The following is a 16,245-nucleotide window of genomic DNA, read 5'->3' as shown; positions in this document are numbered from 1 at the left end:
AAAAAGTATAAAAATAAATCAGTTCAAATCAAATTTAAATAAAAAAATTAATAACTAAAAGTTTTTTTTTTTCTGGCTTTGGTTTTAGCATATATATTTATAATGTCATCATAATTAATCGCGTCCATTACATCTGATTCAATGCATAATAACGACAGGTCACTTGTTTTATTTTGGTGCAAGTTGCTTCTTAAATAATTTTTTATTCGTTTCAACACTGAAAATGAGCATTCAGCACTTGCATTTGAAATAGGCATCGTCAAAAATATTTTTAAAATATTTTCTACGTTCAGAAAAGTAGACCTTAACTCATCGTTTATAAATTTGTGCATATTTTTAATTCAAGAATTTTCTTCCTTTATCATTATTAAAAATTGCTTAACTTCATCAGTAAATTTTTCTGGATCAATATCAGTCCCATAAGTTTATAAAATTTTATCAATACTAATCTTGTACTTGTCTTGATCTATATCTTTCTTCAAAAAAATGTCAAATATATCTAATATGTCGAAATAGCTTTTTGTTCTTTCATTAATTTCCAAAATAAGCTTATCACAAATGACATTAAAAGTGTTCCCAGCGAAATTTTCTTTCCCATGTAATATAATCTCATTGTTAGATTGTGAAACTTCGTCACTCATTTTTTTTCGTTTTTTAACTCTTTCCTTTTCATCTTTAAATTTCATCTCATCTGTTAATAAATTCACTTCTTCATTTACAGCAGCAAAACTATTTCTTATATCTAAAATAAAACCAACTAAAGAGTGTAACAAATTATTAGCTAAAAACAAATCCATATCGGGATCTTGTAGAGATTTACTAGTAGCATTTATTCGTTGTAAAATTTTGTCCCACATAACTGTTAAAATTGCTGTTTCTGGTTTGTCAAAATGTTCAGCCAATGATGAGCTCTCTAATTTAGAAATAGGTTTTTCATGAGGAGAAATAAATAGTTAAAGTAATTATTATTATTCCTGACACCTCCAAGGAGTCTGAGGACTCATCGCAGGAGGACACCTACAACTGTCTGAACTGATACAACTGTCTCAACCACTACACCAAACCACTACTACGAATCATCTCCAATGCTCAAATTCAATGTCTCAAATTAATGCGGCTTTAATTTGTTTATATCCACGTTTCAAAGCCATAGCGTCAGCTCTTGCGGACCACCTCGTTTCACTTAGTCTTTTAACCGTTAAAGATTTTTTTTCTAAATGTTTAAGGAGTATACTCCATCTTCTTGTTGAAGATGAAAAGTAAGTATATACATTTTGAATAAAACAAAAATATTGCACTGCTTCTGGACAAGATTCCGCAGCATAGTTGCCAATTAAATTTAAGGAAGACTAGAGCACGGTATATAATGTGCAGAGGGACTACATTTTTTCAGCTTGTAAACCTGTATAGATACTGTTCATATTGGCAGCATTATCATAGCTTTTCCCTGTGCACATTTTTATATCCAAAGATAATTCTTCTAATTTTTTAATACTACCTCTTCTAAATATAAGGAATTATGTTGTGTAATTCTGATGAACTCGATAAATGTTTCTCTAATGTCAGAATTTGCGGCAACATACCTAAATATCATAGCTAGTTGGTCATTATGGGTAATGTCTTGCGTTGAATCAAGTATTATTGCAAAATAAGCAGCTTCCTTAATTTCTGGTATTAATATTTCTCTTGTTGTTTTAGCTATTAACGCTATGAATTCATCACAAGTATGATAAGAAAGATAATTTGATCTGCCAGAACCACAGTTGGCTTACATTTTCATGTGATGTTTTAAAAAATCATCAAATTCACTTAAATAATATAAACACGATAAATAATTTCCGCAAGAATCAGAAAAAATATCATTTGTATTTCCTCTAAATGCTAGCCCTAGTTTACTCAGTAACTTAATGGTAGCTATTATTCTTTTAAAAACCTCTCTCCAGTAATTTTCTTCAGATTGTATTTGTTTGATCAATTCAGAATCAATTTGACTATTTACAGAACTTGATTTTCTTTTGCGCATCGCTCGTATATGCTCAGTAGAATGCTCATGATCACATAAGGTTCGTGTTATATTTTCTCAGTCATTACATTAAGCTATTATTTGACTTAGAAAACAATTTACAAACAAAGCAGTAAATTGCTTTGCTGGTTTCTGAAAAAATTAGCCACTCTCGTTTCTCCTTTGTTCCATTCGCCTTTTTACATTAAAAATGTGATATATTTACATATATTCTATTGCGTTCTGTGTATTCTTTTTTTTTAAATTTTCTATTTTACCAACATTCTGGGGCATATTTATTAAAATATGCTCAATAAACTGTTCTTTAATAGTAAGTGGCCACACTGCTATATCGGTAGGATAAGAGATAGCTTGATTGCTGGTAAGTACAGACTCCGATTGAAAATTTTCTTCAGAATCCTCTTGATTTGTTTCATTTACTTCTTTCTCTCCTTCTATGTTTTTCACATCATTTTGATGTTCTTCATTTTCACTTTTATCTCCTCCTGATAATGAAAGGAAAGGTTTGTCGATTGGTAGAGCCTCTGCTACTAATGACGTTAAGTAAGTTTGAGCGCTGTTAGTAGTTGGAAGGGGATCAATCGTTCGATGCTGTTGGCACACTCTCCCTTGATGAGTCTTTGCCCTGGAGGTGTCACATAATAATAATAAAATTCCGAGAACTGCGAAGTACAACTTCAGTTCTACGAAATTCTTCATTTTCAGAACGCAAGAAAGACAAAATTGTCCCCTTTTGACTATTTAGCTGTTTTTCATTTTCTCTAAGTCGTTTTCTTTTACTAGCTATGGATTCAAATTTTCTTGGCATCATTATGTGTATTAATCTATCAAAAGCGAAATGAATATTTATTAAATCCAAAATAAACATATAAATAAAATAAACAATTACATTAAAAGCTTAAAAAATACAGAAATAGAAACAGTAGTATCTTGGTTTTGTTAAAATAAAGGCGTAACAGTAAAATAAGAATAATAATTAATTGAATAATATATTCTTACCGACTGCGACAAGTACTTTAACCATATAATTAGGTATACTGCTTTACTAGCCAAAGTACTAGCCAAATAACAGTAATAAACTATCAGTTTAATTACCATTTTTTTTTGGAATTTCCTTTGCTGTTCTACAATATTTATGCCCTTTTAGGTGCACAATTTATTTATTGTGTCTCTTCCCAAAAATATAAACGAATTTCACATGTATACAATAAATATTAATATTAAAAAAATCTTGCTAATATTAAACTAGCAACCTTGTAAGTCATTTTATATAAATAAATGACTAACTTACATCAATGGATTATAAATAATTATGCAACTTCTACAATACTTTATATTTAATATTAAATTTTCTAAATAGTTTAAAATCTTTTAATTTAATTCTAAATATATATATTTTATATACACTTTTAAATATTCCATGTAATTGAATCATAATTAATTTAAAGAAAGATGTAATTAAAATCTTTCTGCGAAAGATTTCAATTGCAGTATTGATTATTGATTTTGAGAACATTTTGTTTGACAAGCTTCGTTGACAAGCATCATAGTTGCTACAAAAATTCTGAATACCAAAAAAATATTAAAAGGTATGGTAATAATTCAGTATAAGGATAAAAGTTTAAAAAAAAAAAAAGAATTTAAATGCAATCAAATTAAGCTTGCTAATCAAGGTAAAAATTTGAACTTCATGAACTGTAAAATTCTCACTAAAAATAAAAATTTTGAATTTACGATAATAAAAATAATAGCAAAAATCATCATATTTATGGAATTACAACATTTATTTATTACAAGATTTATTCAACTGCAGCTTTGATTTTTTTAAGTTGCAGTAATAAGCATAATTCCAACTTTAGTTAAAACGTAGAGACAATAAATAGTAATGATAACTTGCTATGCTCGCTAACATCCACTTTTTTTACTCGACATTTTACCCTAAAATGACTAGAATCTTGATACACAAAAAAATGAACTGAAAAATCAATTTAATTTATAAATAATAATAAACTTGAAATTCAAATGCACTATTTATGTGATATAGAAACTGCTCTTACCCAACTAATTAATACAAATAGCAGGAGCACACACAAAAAACCTCTGTTATCTCTGGAACGTATTTCAAAATGATCGCAAAAACTTTCTTTAACTCAAAAACTTATTTACTCTGTTTACAATTTCCACTTATTAAACTTCTAGTATACTTGCAAAGAGGTTAGCTAACTCTCTATTAAGTTACTTTTACAAACTGTATATCAACATCAAATATGGCAATAGATTCTCTTAATGACACTTCTTGTTACTGTTAATCTAAATCTTAATTGTCCAACTAAAACAGATTATAAGAGGAATTGTACAAAGGTATATAACTTACAAAAGCTCCGTATCGCACATTCAGTCAAAGTTCTAAGTTCTAAGGCAATTCTCTCATCTCAGATCTTGAGCTTCCTTCAGGAAATCTGGCTTCAGAAATATCTCATCGGGAAAATAGCAGACTGTGAACTGCGCCCTGTGTTACTCATATACAGCTCCGGCAAAAAGTTATTCTCCCACGGTGAAAGAAAAACTTCCGAGCCAAGGTGCTTCGGGTAATTTGTCTCGCCTTTTCTCCTCTGCTTGGGCTTGCCAAAAATGCCTGGGCGACTGCCTTCTTTTCTGCCACCGACTGTCAACTGGGATTCCTCTCTAGCCTGGAAGCTTTTCTCTAGCGATTTGGCAACTCGAAGCCCTCTCTTAAGACTGAAACCGGAAGCTCCCCTCTGCCAACGTCTGGAAACGGGAAGCCCTCTCTCTCTCTCTCTCTAGCGACTTCTAGAGAGAAAGAATATTGGGCTTCTTCGGAAAGCCCTATATACTTGGCTCTGTCCCCTTTTACGTGTGTAGACTTTTTTTCGGAAACTTCCGCACAGAGAGAATTCCAAAAAATAAAAAATAAACACATCAAGAAATATAGCAACCTTGTGAAAAACAAACCACAACCACAAATTCAACCGCTCAAGACAGTAATAAACCTCTCTTCCAAAAGGCTCAACGACGATGCCGTCAGCGCCCTTTGCCTCGGCCGTAATTTTGCCATCGCTCCGAAAGAAGTGCCGGTGCTTGACGTAATGGTGAATATCGAACGTGGAATCGGTCGCTTACAGTCGGAGAAAGCTAACAACATCAGACTTGACGGAGCCAACATCCTCGCACATTCTTTGCCGCCAAAAAAGTAATTTATCATATGCCCAACGCACGGCTCTCCTGAAACTACGTAAAGAAAAAAGTATCGTCAACACCAGAGCGGATAAGGGTAATGCCACAGTCGTTCTTAATACCAGTGAATACAATCGTGAAATGAACATTATCCTCCACGATCGCGCTACCTACATCCCACTAGAACACGACCCCACAAAAACACAAGTTAAGAAACTAAAAATCTTACTCAAAAAAGTATCTTCCTGGCCCCTTGACGTCACAAAAAAACTTAAACCTTTCTGCTCCCCCCCCCCCGAATATACGGTTTACCAAAAATCCACAAACCCAATTCCTCACTCAGGCCTATAGTAGATGCCACCAATGCACCTTGCTATAGACTATCTAAACAGCTGGCCAACTCTCTGATCCCCCCTCACCAGAAGGTCCCCTTCCTATATAAAAAACTCGACCCACTTTAAAGCCCTCACAGAAAATTTAACCTTGAAGAAGACAGACATATTGGTAAGCTTTGATATCTCCTCTTTGTTTACCAATATTCCCTTAATTGACACCTTATCTCTTAGAAAACGTTTTTCCCTCTGACATCTTAGATCTCTTTTCCTTTGCCATTAACTCTGGGTATTTCTCTTGGAACAACAAAATCTACAAGCAGATAGAGGGAACTGCCATGGGTTCCCCCCTCTCACCCCCCTGCCAATTTCTATATGGAAGATTTCGAAAAATGAGCCATAGACTCAGCCCCACTCAAACCTTCTATCTGGCTAAGATATGTAGATGATGTGTTCTCTATTTGGCCTCATGGCCCAGACACGTTAGACTCCTTCCTCAGTCATCTCAACCGTCTACATGCAAGAATCCAGTTCACTATGGAAAAGGAAAAGAACAATTGTTTACCCTTCCTAGACACCTTAGTCACATGCCTGCCTAATGATACACTTACCTTCACTGTATACAGAAAACCCACACACACAGGCAGATACATTCACAAACTCTCCCACCACCACCACCCCTCTCAACAATATGGCATTATTAAAACTCTTACCAAGAGAGCCCACAATCTTTGTTCCAGTGGAACTGCCCTCACTACTGAGCTTAACCACATACACAGCACTTTCCTCTCCAATGGCTACAGCGATCACAGTATCAAAAAAATAATCAACTCCTCCCCCATTCCCCGTCCTTCTCGTCAACAAGATTTTAAAAATGCCATCACCATACCCTACATCTGTGGCACATCCGAAAAAATAGCCAAGATACTAAAACAGTACAACCTACACAGCATATAAGCCCCACCGCAAACTTGCTACCCTTATCCGTTCTACGAAAGATCAGCTCCCTCCTCTCTCTCTCTGCCTGGAGTTTACAAAGTACCCTGTTCCTGTAAGCTGGCGTACTTTGGACAGACAGGCAGATCAGCATCCCTATGTCTAGAGGAACACAAGCCTTACATCTTCAAACACAACTATGGCCATTCAGGCTTGGCTGACCATGTTTTGGACACCACCCACAGGGTATCATGGAAGAAAACCACCATGCTCCACCACAGCAAATTCAAGAAAGAGAGACTTTTCTTAGCAGCAGCTCTCAAAAACCAACCAAATCTCAATAAATACGGTTGCATTAAGCTTCCGAAGATTTGGGAAACACTCATCACCAGAGTTCCCACCTTACATTCCAGGCCACCTACTACTGCCCTTAGAGGGTGCTCTACCTAGATAGGACTTTAGTGTCACCCACGTGGTTGGGCTTAGTATTGTTTGTTATTTGTGTATATGTTACATTAATTGTTTTTGTAATCCCCGTAGATGTCCTAGTGACTAGGATGAAATATAGGAAGTATTAAATTCCATTTTAATTCTTTTTGAGTGTTGTAAAAAATCCATTAAGCCTCCAACATGAAGTCTGTCCCCTTTTATTATGCCTTCTCTGAGACCTTGCACGAACTTTGTAACCACCCCAAAGAATTCGGTAAAATTCCTTCATCTTAAGTTTCAAGTTCGGCCCACTCTTTGTTCTCTTCTGTGCCTTCTTTTGATTGTAAGTTGCCGACCATCGGAAAGTTGTTTGAACCTTTCTGACTGACTGCAGAGCTTGTAAGCCTTTCTCATACACACAAAATTTAATAAACAACCTTTCAAATGCCGACATGTACAGCTCTGGCGAAAAACATTGCCTTTGTTTTTAACACTCTAACATATTCTTATTAAAGAAGTATATACAGTTAATTTCCAAAGGTCTATTTACAAAAATATCTAATACAAAATATACAGAGACAAACAAGGTTATTTTTTACAACATTCTTATGGGACTTGACCTAAGTAAAAAATCGATGTAATGTGCTTTGGAATATTTAAGCCACAATCAAGTTTTTACAAAATTGATAAGAACAATAGTCTAAAAGTCCAGGTAGTCCAGCAAAAACCATCTGTGACAAAATGAAACTAGTTTATTTATTTAAAAACACAAGAATACAAATTTATTAAGTATATCTTTATAGAGTTCATAATTAAAAGGATTCTAATAATAATAATAATAGTAATAGTAATAATAGATTTCTACAGATGTGTCTCATCTTCTTTTGGTATTATCAAAATTATCAAGTTATTCTGAAGCATTATGAATTTTTCTATTTTATTATTATGCCGCTAATATTTCTTCAAATGCGGCACTTTTACAACACTAAGTTATGTTGAATATATCTGTTCACAAATATACTCAAAATCCCTTTGACCTAATGAAAAGGCAGAATGCTGATGAAACTTCATCAGCATTCTATCTGTCAAAATGCAATTACCCTTCCCCCCCTCTGCCATTAACGGATTATTGTAGTTATGTGCACTGTATTTCTTGGATTGACCCTTTTTTGCTGCATAATTTACTTATTGTGTCTCTTCCCAAATAAGAACGAATTTCACATGTGCAAAAATAAATAATCAAAATGTTTGTTTGCATTGGAAATATGTCAAATATTTATATTTTTTAAATAACATTTATCGAAATAAATATGACATTTTGCTTCCTTTCCTTGCAAAATAAGATTATATGAGTTGCACATTTCAATTTTAGGAACGATTTTTTTATTTTTTTATTTTTTTTATGAACAACAAGTGGTGTTAAATTGCATTACTCGGTGTTTTTGATTGTGAGTCCTTTTAATTTATATCCAGTGGTATTTTATCAGCGATTCTATGCCTTTGTCTTTTGCTTAAAACTGCAACAGTACAATTACTTTGGAAAAATAACGAATTCAAACAAAAATAATGTTTGTGTGTGATGATAATTTTGGGAGGGGGGAGTTAGCCATTAAAGGCGAATTAATTCTTTTATGAAAATTTTGGAAATAAAATTTCATTTTGTTACATGCACCTTCACACGTTTCGAATGATAAACTGTAGGGAAAATATCGCTACTTCAAAACTGCCGCATAATATCGAAATTAGCCAAAAATATGTACATAACAGTTGACTTCATAACTGCTGTTTATTTTGATTTCTAGTGAGTGATTAGGGGGGGAAACCAAGAAAGTTGAAATGCAAAAACCTACAGATCACGTTATAAAAATTATGCATTACATGATATGATTCAAGATTTGCATATGATAACTAACCTTCGAACTAAGATTATGAATAAAATAGGAAACTTAATTTGGAACAGATGGAGGCTGTATTCATTTTTAGATTCGGATTTTCATGAATTTATAAAATAATTGTTTGACAAAACATAATTATCTTCAATCAAGTTCCTGGAGAATTTTAAAATGTATTGGCGATTAAAATAATTAGCAAAAAAATTGATAGTGACATTGATCTTCCAAAGTGATACAATATGAAGTGAAGAAAGTATAGAAGGATTTCTTATTTTACGCTGGCATTAAAAACTATAATTATACGATAAAAACAAGCAGCAAAATGAATATAACTCATAGGTATTTAGTCTGATATAACTTAGATTCCGGTTACCGAGCAAATGGCAAGCCACTGCGTTTCTTGGTGTAGGCCACAGAACGTAGCCGCTACATACGCCTGGTAATGTAATTAAGTGTTCTTTTCAGCGTGAAGGATTATCGCTCCTTCTAATGGACATGACGGTCTAACTACACTTCTTATCCATGTTCTTTCAGCAGGTGGACAGAATATTATCCAGGTTTGCTGGACATGTATATACGTCCAGCAAAGAAATGGTACGCACTTACATACATGAATTTTATGGAATACAGATTTCCTGTTACTTTTATATTCTATGGAAAGAACAATGTATTTCAAATGGAAGCTGGAAGCCTCACAAATTTTTCAGCAGCCTCTAGTATTTATATTATGAATTTAATATTTAAAAATAAGTATTTTATTTTGCAACTATAACTATGCTGTTTTTTTTATTGTTCTTTGTGAGGAGTAATGTTTTAAAATGAGGCCCCCCCTAAAGAGTGAGGCCCCCATCTTGCACCTAATGGTAAATGCGACCCTGCCTTACATTTCTTTACAAACATAACAATCCCTGTGTCCCGAGGCCATTTTACCAGCATCAGCATTCTCTAGTCTAGCTGCTATACCATACAGGTCTCTCTTCGGTCTGACCACTCCCATTTCCCTGATCCTGACTATGATTTCCATCGTGATCTGTCTAATCTTCACCTTTATGCATTCCATCACCTTGTGCTGCTGCAACCACATTTTCAACCTCGTAACCATCTTTTTCCTGTCACACAATCATTTTAGTTGTGCTATTCTGCTTCACAAATAGACTCTGATCCTTTAATACATTAACTTCTTGACTCTGTGCCTTCTCAGAAAACAATAGTCTTTCTAAATGCCCAACACCAAACCCATTCAAATGCACCAGTTATATATTTGGTTTAATCCTTTATCCAAGTGTAAGCAAACAAAGTTTGTGCCTGAAGTATTTTCAGGATTGGAGCAACTCGTGGCCAAAGGTATAAGTTCTCATCACTTGCCTTAGTGTCCGCACGGTTAGCCTAGTGGCTTTGTACTTTGCAACCATATGCTTGGGGAAGGAGTGTCCTAGGTTTGATTCCCGTCAACGATGTGAGGAGCTTAAGGATCTTCCTCAGCCATAGCCAAGTTAGTCAGTCTGGGCGTAGACGGCAGGGTTTTTTCCGCCATTTTTTCTGGTGTTTTTCATCCCGCAAGCAGGCAAACTGGTCTGAGGAGACATGGATTACAGTCAGGAATACTGAACCAGCCATAAGTCTGATTCGTCAGCCTATGCCGCTTCGGAGCCCGGATAAAATTTGGGGAGACTAGATTGTACCGTGAACTCCTGTAAAAAGGTGGAATGCAGTATCATCACACGGAATTTATTTATTTACTTGCCTTAGTATCCCGTAATGCAAAGCACATATCCTTCCAGACATGTATAATGCTATGCATTAAGGGAAGAGTCACTACCCAGACTGGTTTCACCGATGAGACCTTTATTGAGGTCTCATCGGTGGGAGCCAGACCCAAAGGTGGTGATCTGGGTAATGACATTTCCCTTAATGCATAGAATTATACATGTCCGCAAGGATATGTGCTTTGCATTATGGGATATTTCTCTAATCCAGAGTAATTTAATAATAAGGTGTGACACCTTTTGGCAACTGGCATATGGTTAATGACATTTCCCTTAATGCATAGAATTATACATGTCCACAAGGATATGTGCTTTGCATTATGGGATACTAAGGCAAGTGATGAGAATAAATTTTATATTTGGTTTAATCTTTTATCCAAGTGTAAGCAAACAAAGCTTGCGCCTGAATTATCTTCGGAACTGGAGCAACTCGTGGCAAAGGTGGACTGAGTTTTTATCACTTTCCTTAGTATCCCTTACTGAAACAATTAAGTTTCAGTAAGGAAATACCGTGAGTAGACATATTACTAACTATTATAATAACGGAAATTAACTCACGTCGATTATTCTTTATTTGTAGAATTTTCACCTGAGTATCACAGGCATCATCAGTACAGGTACAAGGCTAATTAAACAATAACTGTTATATTCACAAAGCGCCACCTAAGTAGCTAAGGTTAAATTTCCTAAATGTATTTAAATTATTATTATTATTTATTTTTTTAATTATTTAAATTTAATTATTAAATAATAATTATTCAATTTTCATAAATCACAATTTTTTTTAATATATGTGTGTGTGTGTGTGTGTGTGTGTGTGTGTGTGTGTGTGTGTGTGTGTGTGTGTGTGTGTATATACAATTATATGTTAGGAAAGATTTGCTGCTTTATAAAGTACTATCTCCCACAGGGGGGAAAGACGTAAACCATCAGATCTGTTTAGGTTAGGGGAGTGAAGTAATGTTTCACATGTTTCTTTGTTTAGGCATTCCAGTAGGAACCGACTTTTGTGAATGACTTTTGTCTTGTTCCACTTAACTCTATGTCAGGTGCTGATGGCATGTTCTGCAATTCCAGACTGTTCGGGTTCAAGGTACTGGATGTACGACTGGTGTTCTTCTAACCGGACCTGAGGAGATCTTCCTGTTTGTCCAAAATATGATAATCCACATGAGCAGGGAATCTGGTAGACACCTGGATAGCTGAGATGTGGGAGTTTGTCCTTTGGAGACATTAGGAAAGTGGAAATTTTTCTGACGGGTCGAAAAGCCACACAGATATTTAGTGGTTTTAGCACCTTAGCTATGCGTTCACTAACCCCTTGTATATAGGGGATAGGTATACGTGTAGGTTCTTCTGTACTTGAAGAGGATGCTGGAGCACGACTACTTAAAGCTCTTTTTATGAAAGACTTCTTATAGTCATTGGATATGAAGGAGGAATTAATATACTTAATTCTTTTCATAAAAGTTCTTCTGAAGAACAAAAGGAGTGGGCTCTATGAACTAGTGTTTTTATAGTAGCTGCCTTTTGGCTGGGATGGTGATGTGATTCAGCATGGATGTACTGGCCTGTATGAGTCTCTTTCCTATAGACTGTGAATTGTAGATAACCATCTGGTTGGTGAAGAATCAAGAGGTCTAGAAATGCTAACTGCTTATTTACTTCTACTTCTAGGGTGAACTGGATCCTTGGATGAAGTGCATTAATTTTTGAGAGAAACAGTTGTAGTTCTTCTGAGATAGTTTTTTTTTTTAAATTATGATTTATGATAATTAAATAATTAAATAATTATTATTTAATAATTAAATTTAAATAATTAAAAAAATAAAATAAAAATAAATAAATAATAATAATTTAAATAAATTTAGGAAATTTAACCTTAGCTACTTAGGTGGCGCTTCATGAATATAACAGTTATTGTTTAATTAGCCTTGTACCTATACTGATGATGCCTGTGATACTCAGGTGAAAATTCTACGAATAAAGAATAATTGACGTGAGTTAATTCCGTTATTATAACAGTTAGTAGCATATAGTAATATGACTTCTGCATTGCTTCAACCTTGGTATCACCTCTGGATCTGGCTCCCACTGATGAGACCTCAATAAAGGCCGAAACCAGTTGGAAGCCAGAACCTGGGTGACAGCAACAGTCACACAACAATCAACTGGGGGTAATGAATGGCAATACTATCACCCGTGAAGTCAACTAAGACACGGTTGTTGCTGTTATCCCCCCCCCCCCCCGATGAAATATGAGCGGCTCTGTTCGGTGTTTGGGTGAGCCTGCCACAGGGTAGAGCCAATGCTGAGAGTTCTTCTCGGTAACAGGGTGAGCCTGTTACTGAGGGGAACAACACTGCGTTTCTAAGTTTTTGATCCTGTGGGTCGCTCATTGTTGGGTGATCTGGGGGATCTCACGAGTTTTTTTGGAGAGGTAACCTTGCACTTAAACAGGGAAACCCTTCCCATAATGCATAACATATATAATGCTAGGAGATGTGCTTTGCATTATGGGATACTAAGGAAATTGATCAGAACTGAGTCCACTTTTGCCACAAGTTGTCCCATCCTGAAGATACTTCCGGCACAAACTTTGTTTGCTTAAACTTGGATAAAGGATTAAACCAAATATATAATTGGTAATATAGCCAAGTGACAAAACATCCATCAATCTATTCAAATGCAATCCATCAACTTTAAACCATTCCAATTCACTCTATAGATTTACAAATTGAACCATCCTTTGCATCACACAACTCAGCCATCTCGCTATTCATGATTATTGCTCTCCTTCCTAATTCACTATTGTCATATCTAGGCAACATGCTAATGACTTTTCTAATAACACTATTATTCTTTACCTGCTGCAACAATTTCCTCAAATCTCTATCGACATCCTTGGCATCCTTTTTTTCCCCAACTAAATCATTTGTCCTATGACTACCACTAATTTTGATGCCCAGTCTTTTCTTTTTTGCAGTGTATCAATTATTTGTTACACCAGGAAAGCATGTGTTGTGTGCACTTTATTAGTCATCACACCTCTAATGATCGAGTCCTCATACAATGATACATGATTATTCTTTGACTCTTTCTTCATAATATTAACTTCCTCCTTCGCATTCCCATCAGCCAGTCTCATTTTTCAATGTTTAATATCCTCTTCTAGGTGTTTCATTTCGTTTTTCATTTTCTTGCCAAAGCTTTTCATGCTGCTGACGTGTGCTTCTTTATGGATTCTATTTTCAGAAGCAGAAGGAGTAAGAATAAACAAGTAGCAAAACACAATATAAATAACAAAATATTCCAACAACAACACTAATGAAAGACACTTATATCCAAACTGAAAAAAATGCAGCAAAGTTTGTGATAAAAAGCAACAGTATATACTAATTAAAAACATTTTTTTAGCAGAGTTCAAATCTATTGCTACATTCACTTGTGACTCCAGTGCCACTTCTGTGCAGAAACTTTGGAGAAAAAAATGTGTAGATGTGTAGAAAGAAAACATAATATATGAGAATGTATGTGCATTTATTGTCTTAGAACAAGCAGAAAATATACAGACACAAAAAGAGATCTACAGTGAAATAGAGGAGTCATTGCAGAGGAGTAACTTTAAATATTTAGAGACACTAACTAATTCAGTAATTTGAGGAAATTATGAAGAAATACCTTAAGTTGGAGCAGTGTCACATAGTAAAATTGGAAGCTTCAGGTGTCTTGTATGTTGTCAAGTGGATGACATTATGAATGATGCAAATCTGATAAGGTCCATTTTACTCTAATTTTTTTAATATGCAATGGACTAGCACTTATCCTCATTCCACACACACACACACACACACACACACACACACACACACACACACACACACACACACACACACACACACACACACACACACAGTGTTGGGGGTTCCATTTGCAAGATTCTTGCAGTCGTCAACCCAAAGGTATAGCTAATTCATTTTGTACATGCCCTCAAAATTTAAAATATATGGTAATATCTCATTGCTCCACATCTTTATAAATTACTTATACATTTGACATCTATTTTGTCTGTTGTTTAGTAGCAAAATTCAGACTGGTGAGACTTAAAAATGATTAATAACTCCCTGACATGTGTATTAGCCAAATCATTTCGGGGGAAAAAATCTTGATTTATAATAGATATAATCAATTATTTTTTATTTCTAGCTTGTTCAGGAAAGAAAGAAATCAACAACATCAAAAAGTCTAAACTTGGGAAAATTTGGAAGGATGAGAAGTGCCTCAACAAACACTAAAGGTAAGCACACAATGTGTGTGTGTGTGTCATTATCGTTACTATTATTTATTATTATTATTATTATTATTATTACCCCAAGACCTCATGGAGTCAAAGACTCATCTGGGAGGTCCTTTTGAAAGAACTTGGGAAAATTTGGAAGGATGAGAAGTGCCTGAACAAACACTAAAGGTAAACACACAATGTGTGTGTGTGTGTGTGTGTGTGTGTGTGTGTGTGTGTGTGTGTGTGTGTGTGTGTGTGTCATTATCGTTACTATTATTTATTATTATTATTATTATTATTATTACCCCAAGACCTCATGGAGTCAAAGACTCATCTGGGAGGTCCTTTTATCACACACACACATCTCATCATACTGTGTCTTAAACACAATCAAACTCCTTCTGACACCACACTCTCAGGCAAGGCATTCCAATCATTCACAACTCTGCAAGAAAAAAACCTGCCTCTCACACCCTCTTTATACAGTTTCCAGGGATGACCTCTGGTTCTCCCCTGATCTCCCACTATTCTCTGTAGAACTTCTCCAGCATTGATCCTATAACAACCCCTTACCTCTCTATCATATCTACCCTCTTCCTCCTGTCCACCAGACTCTGCAAATTACATCTTCTCAATCTTTTCTCATACTCGACGTTCCAGAGGTCAGAAACTACCTTAGTCAGTCGCCTTTGGACCCTTTCCAACATCTCTTCATCCTTCTGATAACCCGGTGACCAAATCTGGGCACAATAGTCCATGTGTGGCCTAATCAAAGCCTTCTACAGTGGAACAAGAATCTCCCTACTTCTACAAGTCAGTGTCCTTCACATCATTCCCAGAAGCCTTTGTGTTGGCTTCACCATTCTGGCTATGTGTCCCCTAAATTTCAGATCCTTATCCACTATCACCCCCCCAGATCTCTTATTTCCTCCACCTTCGACAATATATCCTCACCAAGCATAAATTCTGCATCCCATCTTTGTTTTCCAAATTTTAAAACCGTACTTTTGCAACATTGAACTCACATCCCCATTTCCGTGCCCAATCACTCAATTTATTCAAGTCTTCTTGTAAGGCCACAACATCTTCACTACTCTTTATGGTTCATCCCAACTTTGCATCATCTGCAAACAACTGAATATCCCCATCCAAATCTTTGCGAATATCATTAATATTCAAGTTAAACAGCAATGGCCCTAAAACAGACCCTTGAGGCACTCCACTAGTGACTTTCCTTTTCCTGGATATCGTACCCCATACACAACTTATTGATACTTAGTGGTTTACTCAGGAGTAGAGTCCACTAGACGGCCTGTGACTAGTGGTGTACCACAAGGATCTGTTCTTGGACCACTGCTGTTTAATTTGTTCATAAATGATATAGGAAAGG

The 16,245-nt window shown here is 35.3% G+C and overlaps 1 protein-coding gene across 1 annotated transcript in view; it reads left to right on the top strand.

Moving 5' to 3' along the window:
• Positions 1-16,245, top strand: part of LOC150110581 (uncharacterized) — an 851,360-nt gene that overhangs the window by 793,609 nt on the left and 41,506 nt on the right. Inside the window, 1 exon segment of the mRNA XM_090402114.1 lies at positions 14,780-14,870. Coding sequence (XP_090258240.1) covers positions 14,780-14,870 — 91 coding nt within the window.

Source organism: Typopeltis vanoorti, chromosome 1, assembly GCF_054136105.1.
Source record: "Typopeltis vanoorti isolate ZY-2024b chromosome 1, IOZ_Tvanoo_1.0, whole genome shotgun sequence".
NCBI classification, from domain to species: Eukaryota; Metazoa; Arthropoda; class Arachnida; order Uropygi; family Thelyphonidae; genus Typopeltis; species Typopeltis vanoorti.
This window is presented reverse-complemented; position numbering and strand designations above follow the sequence as displayed.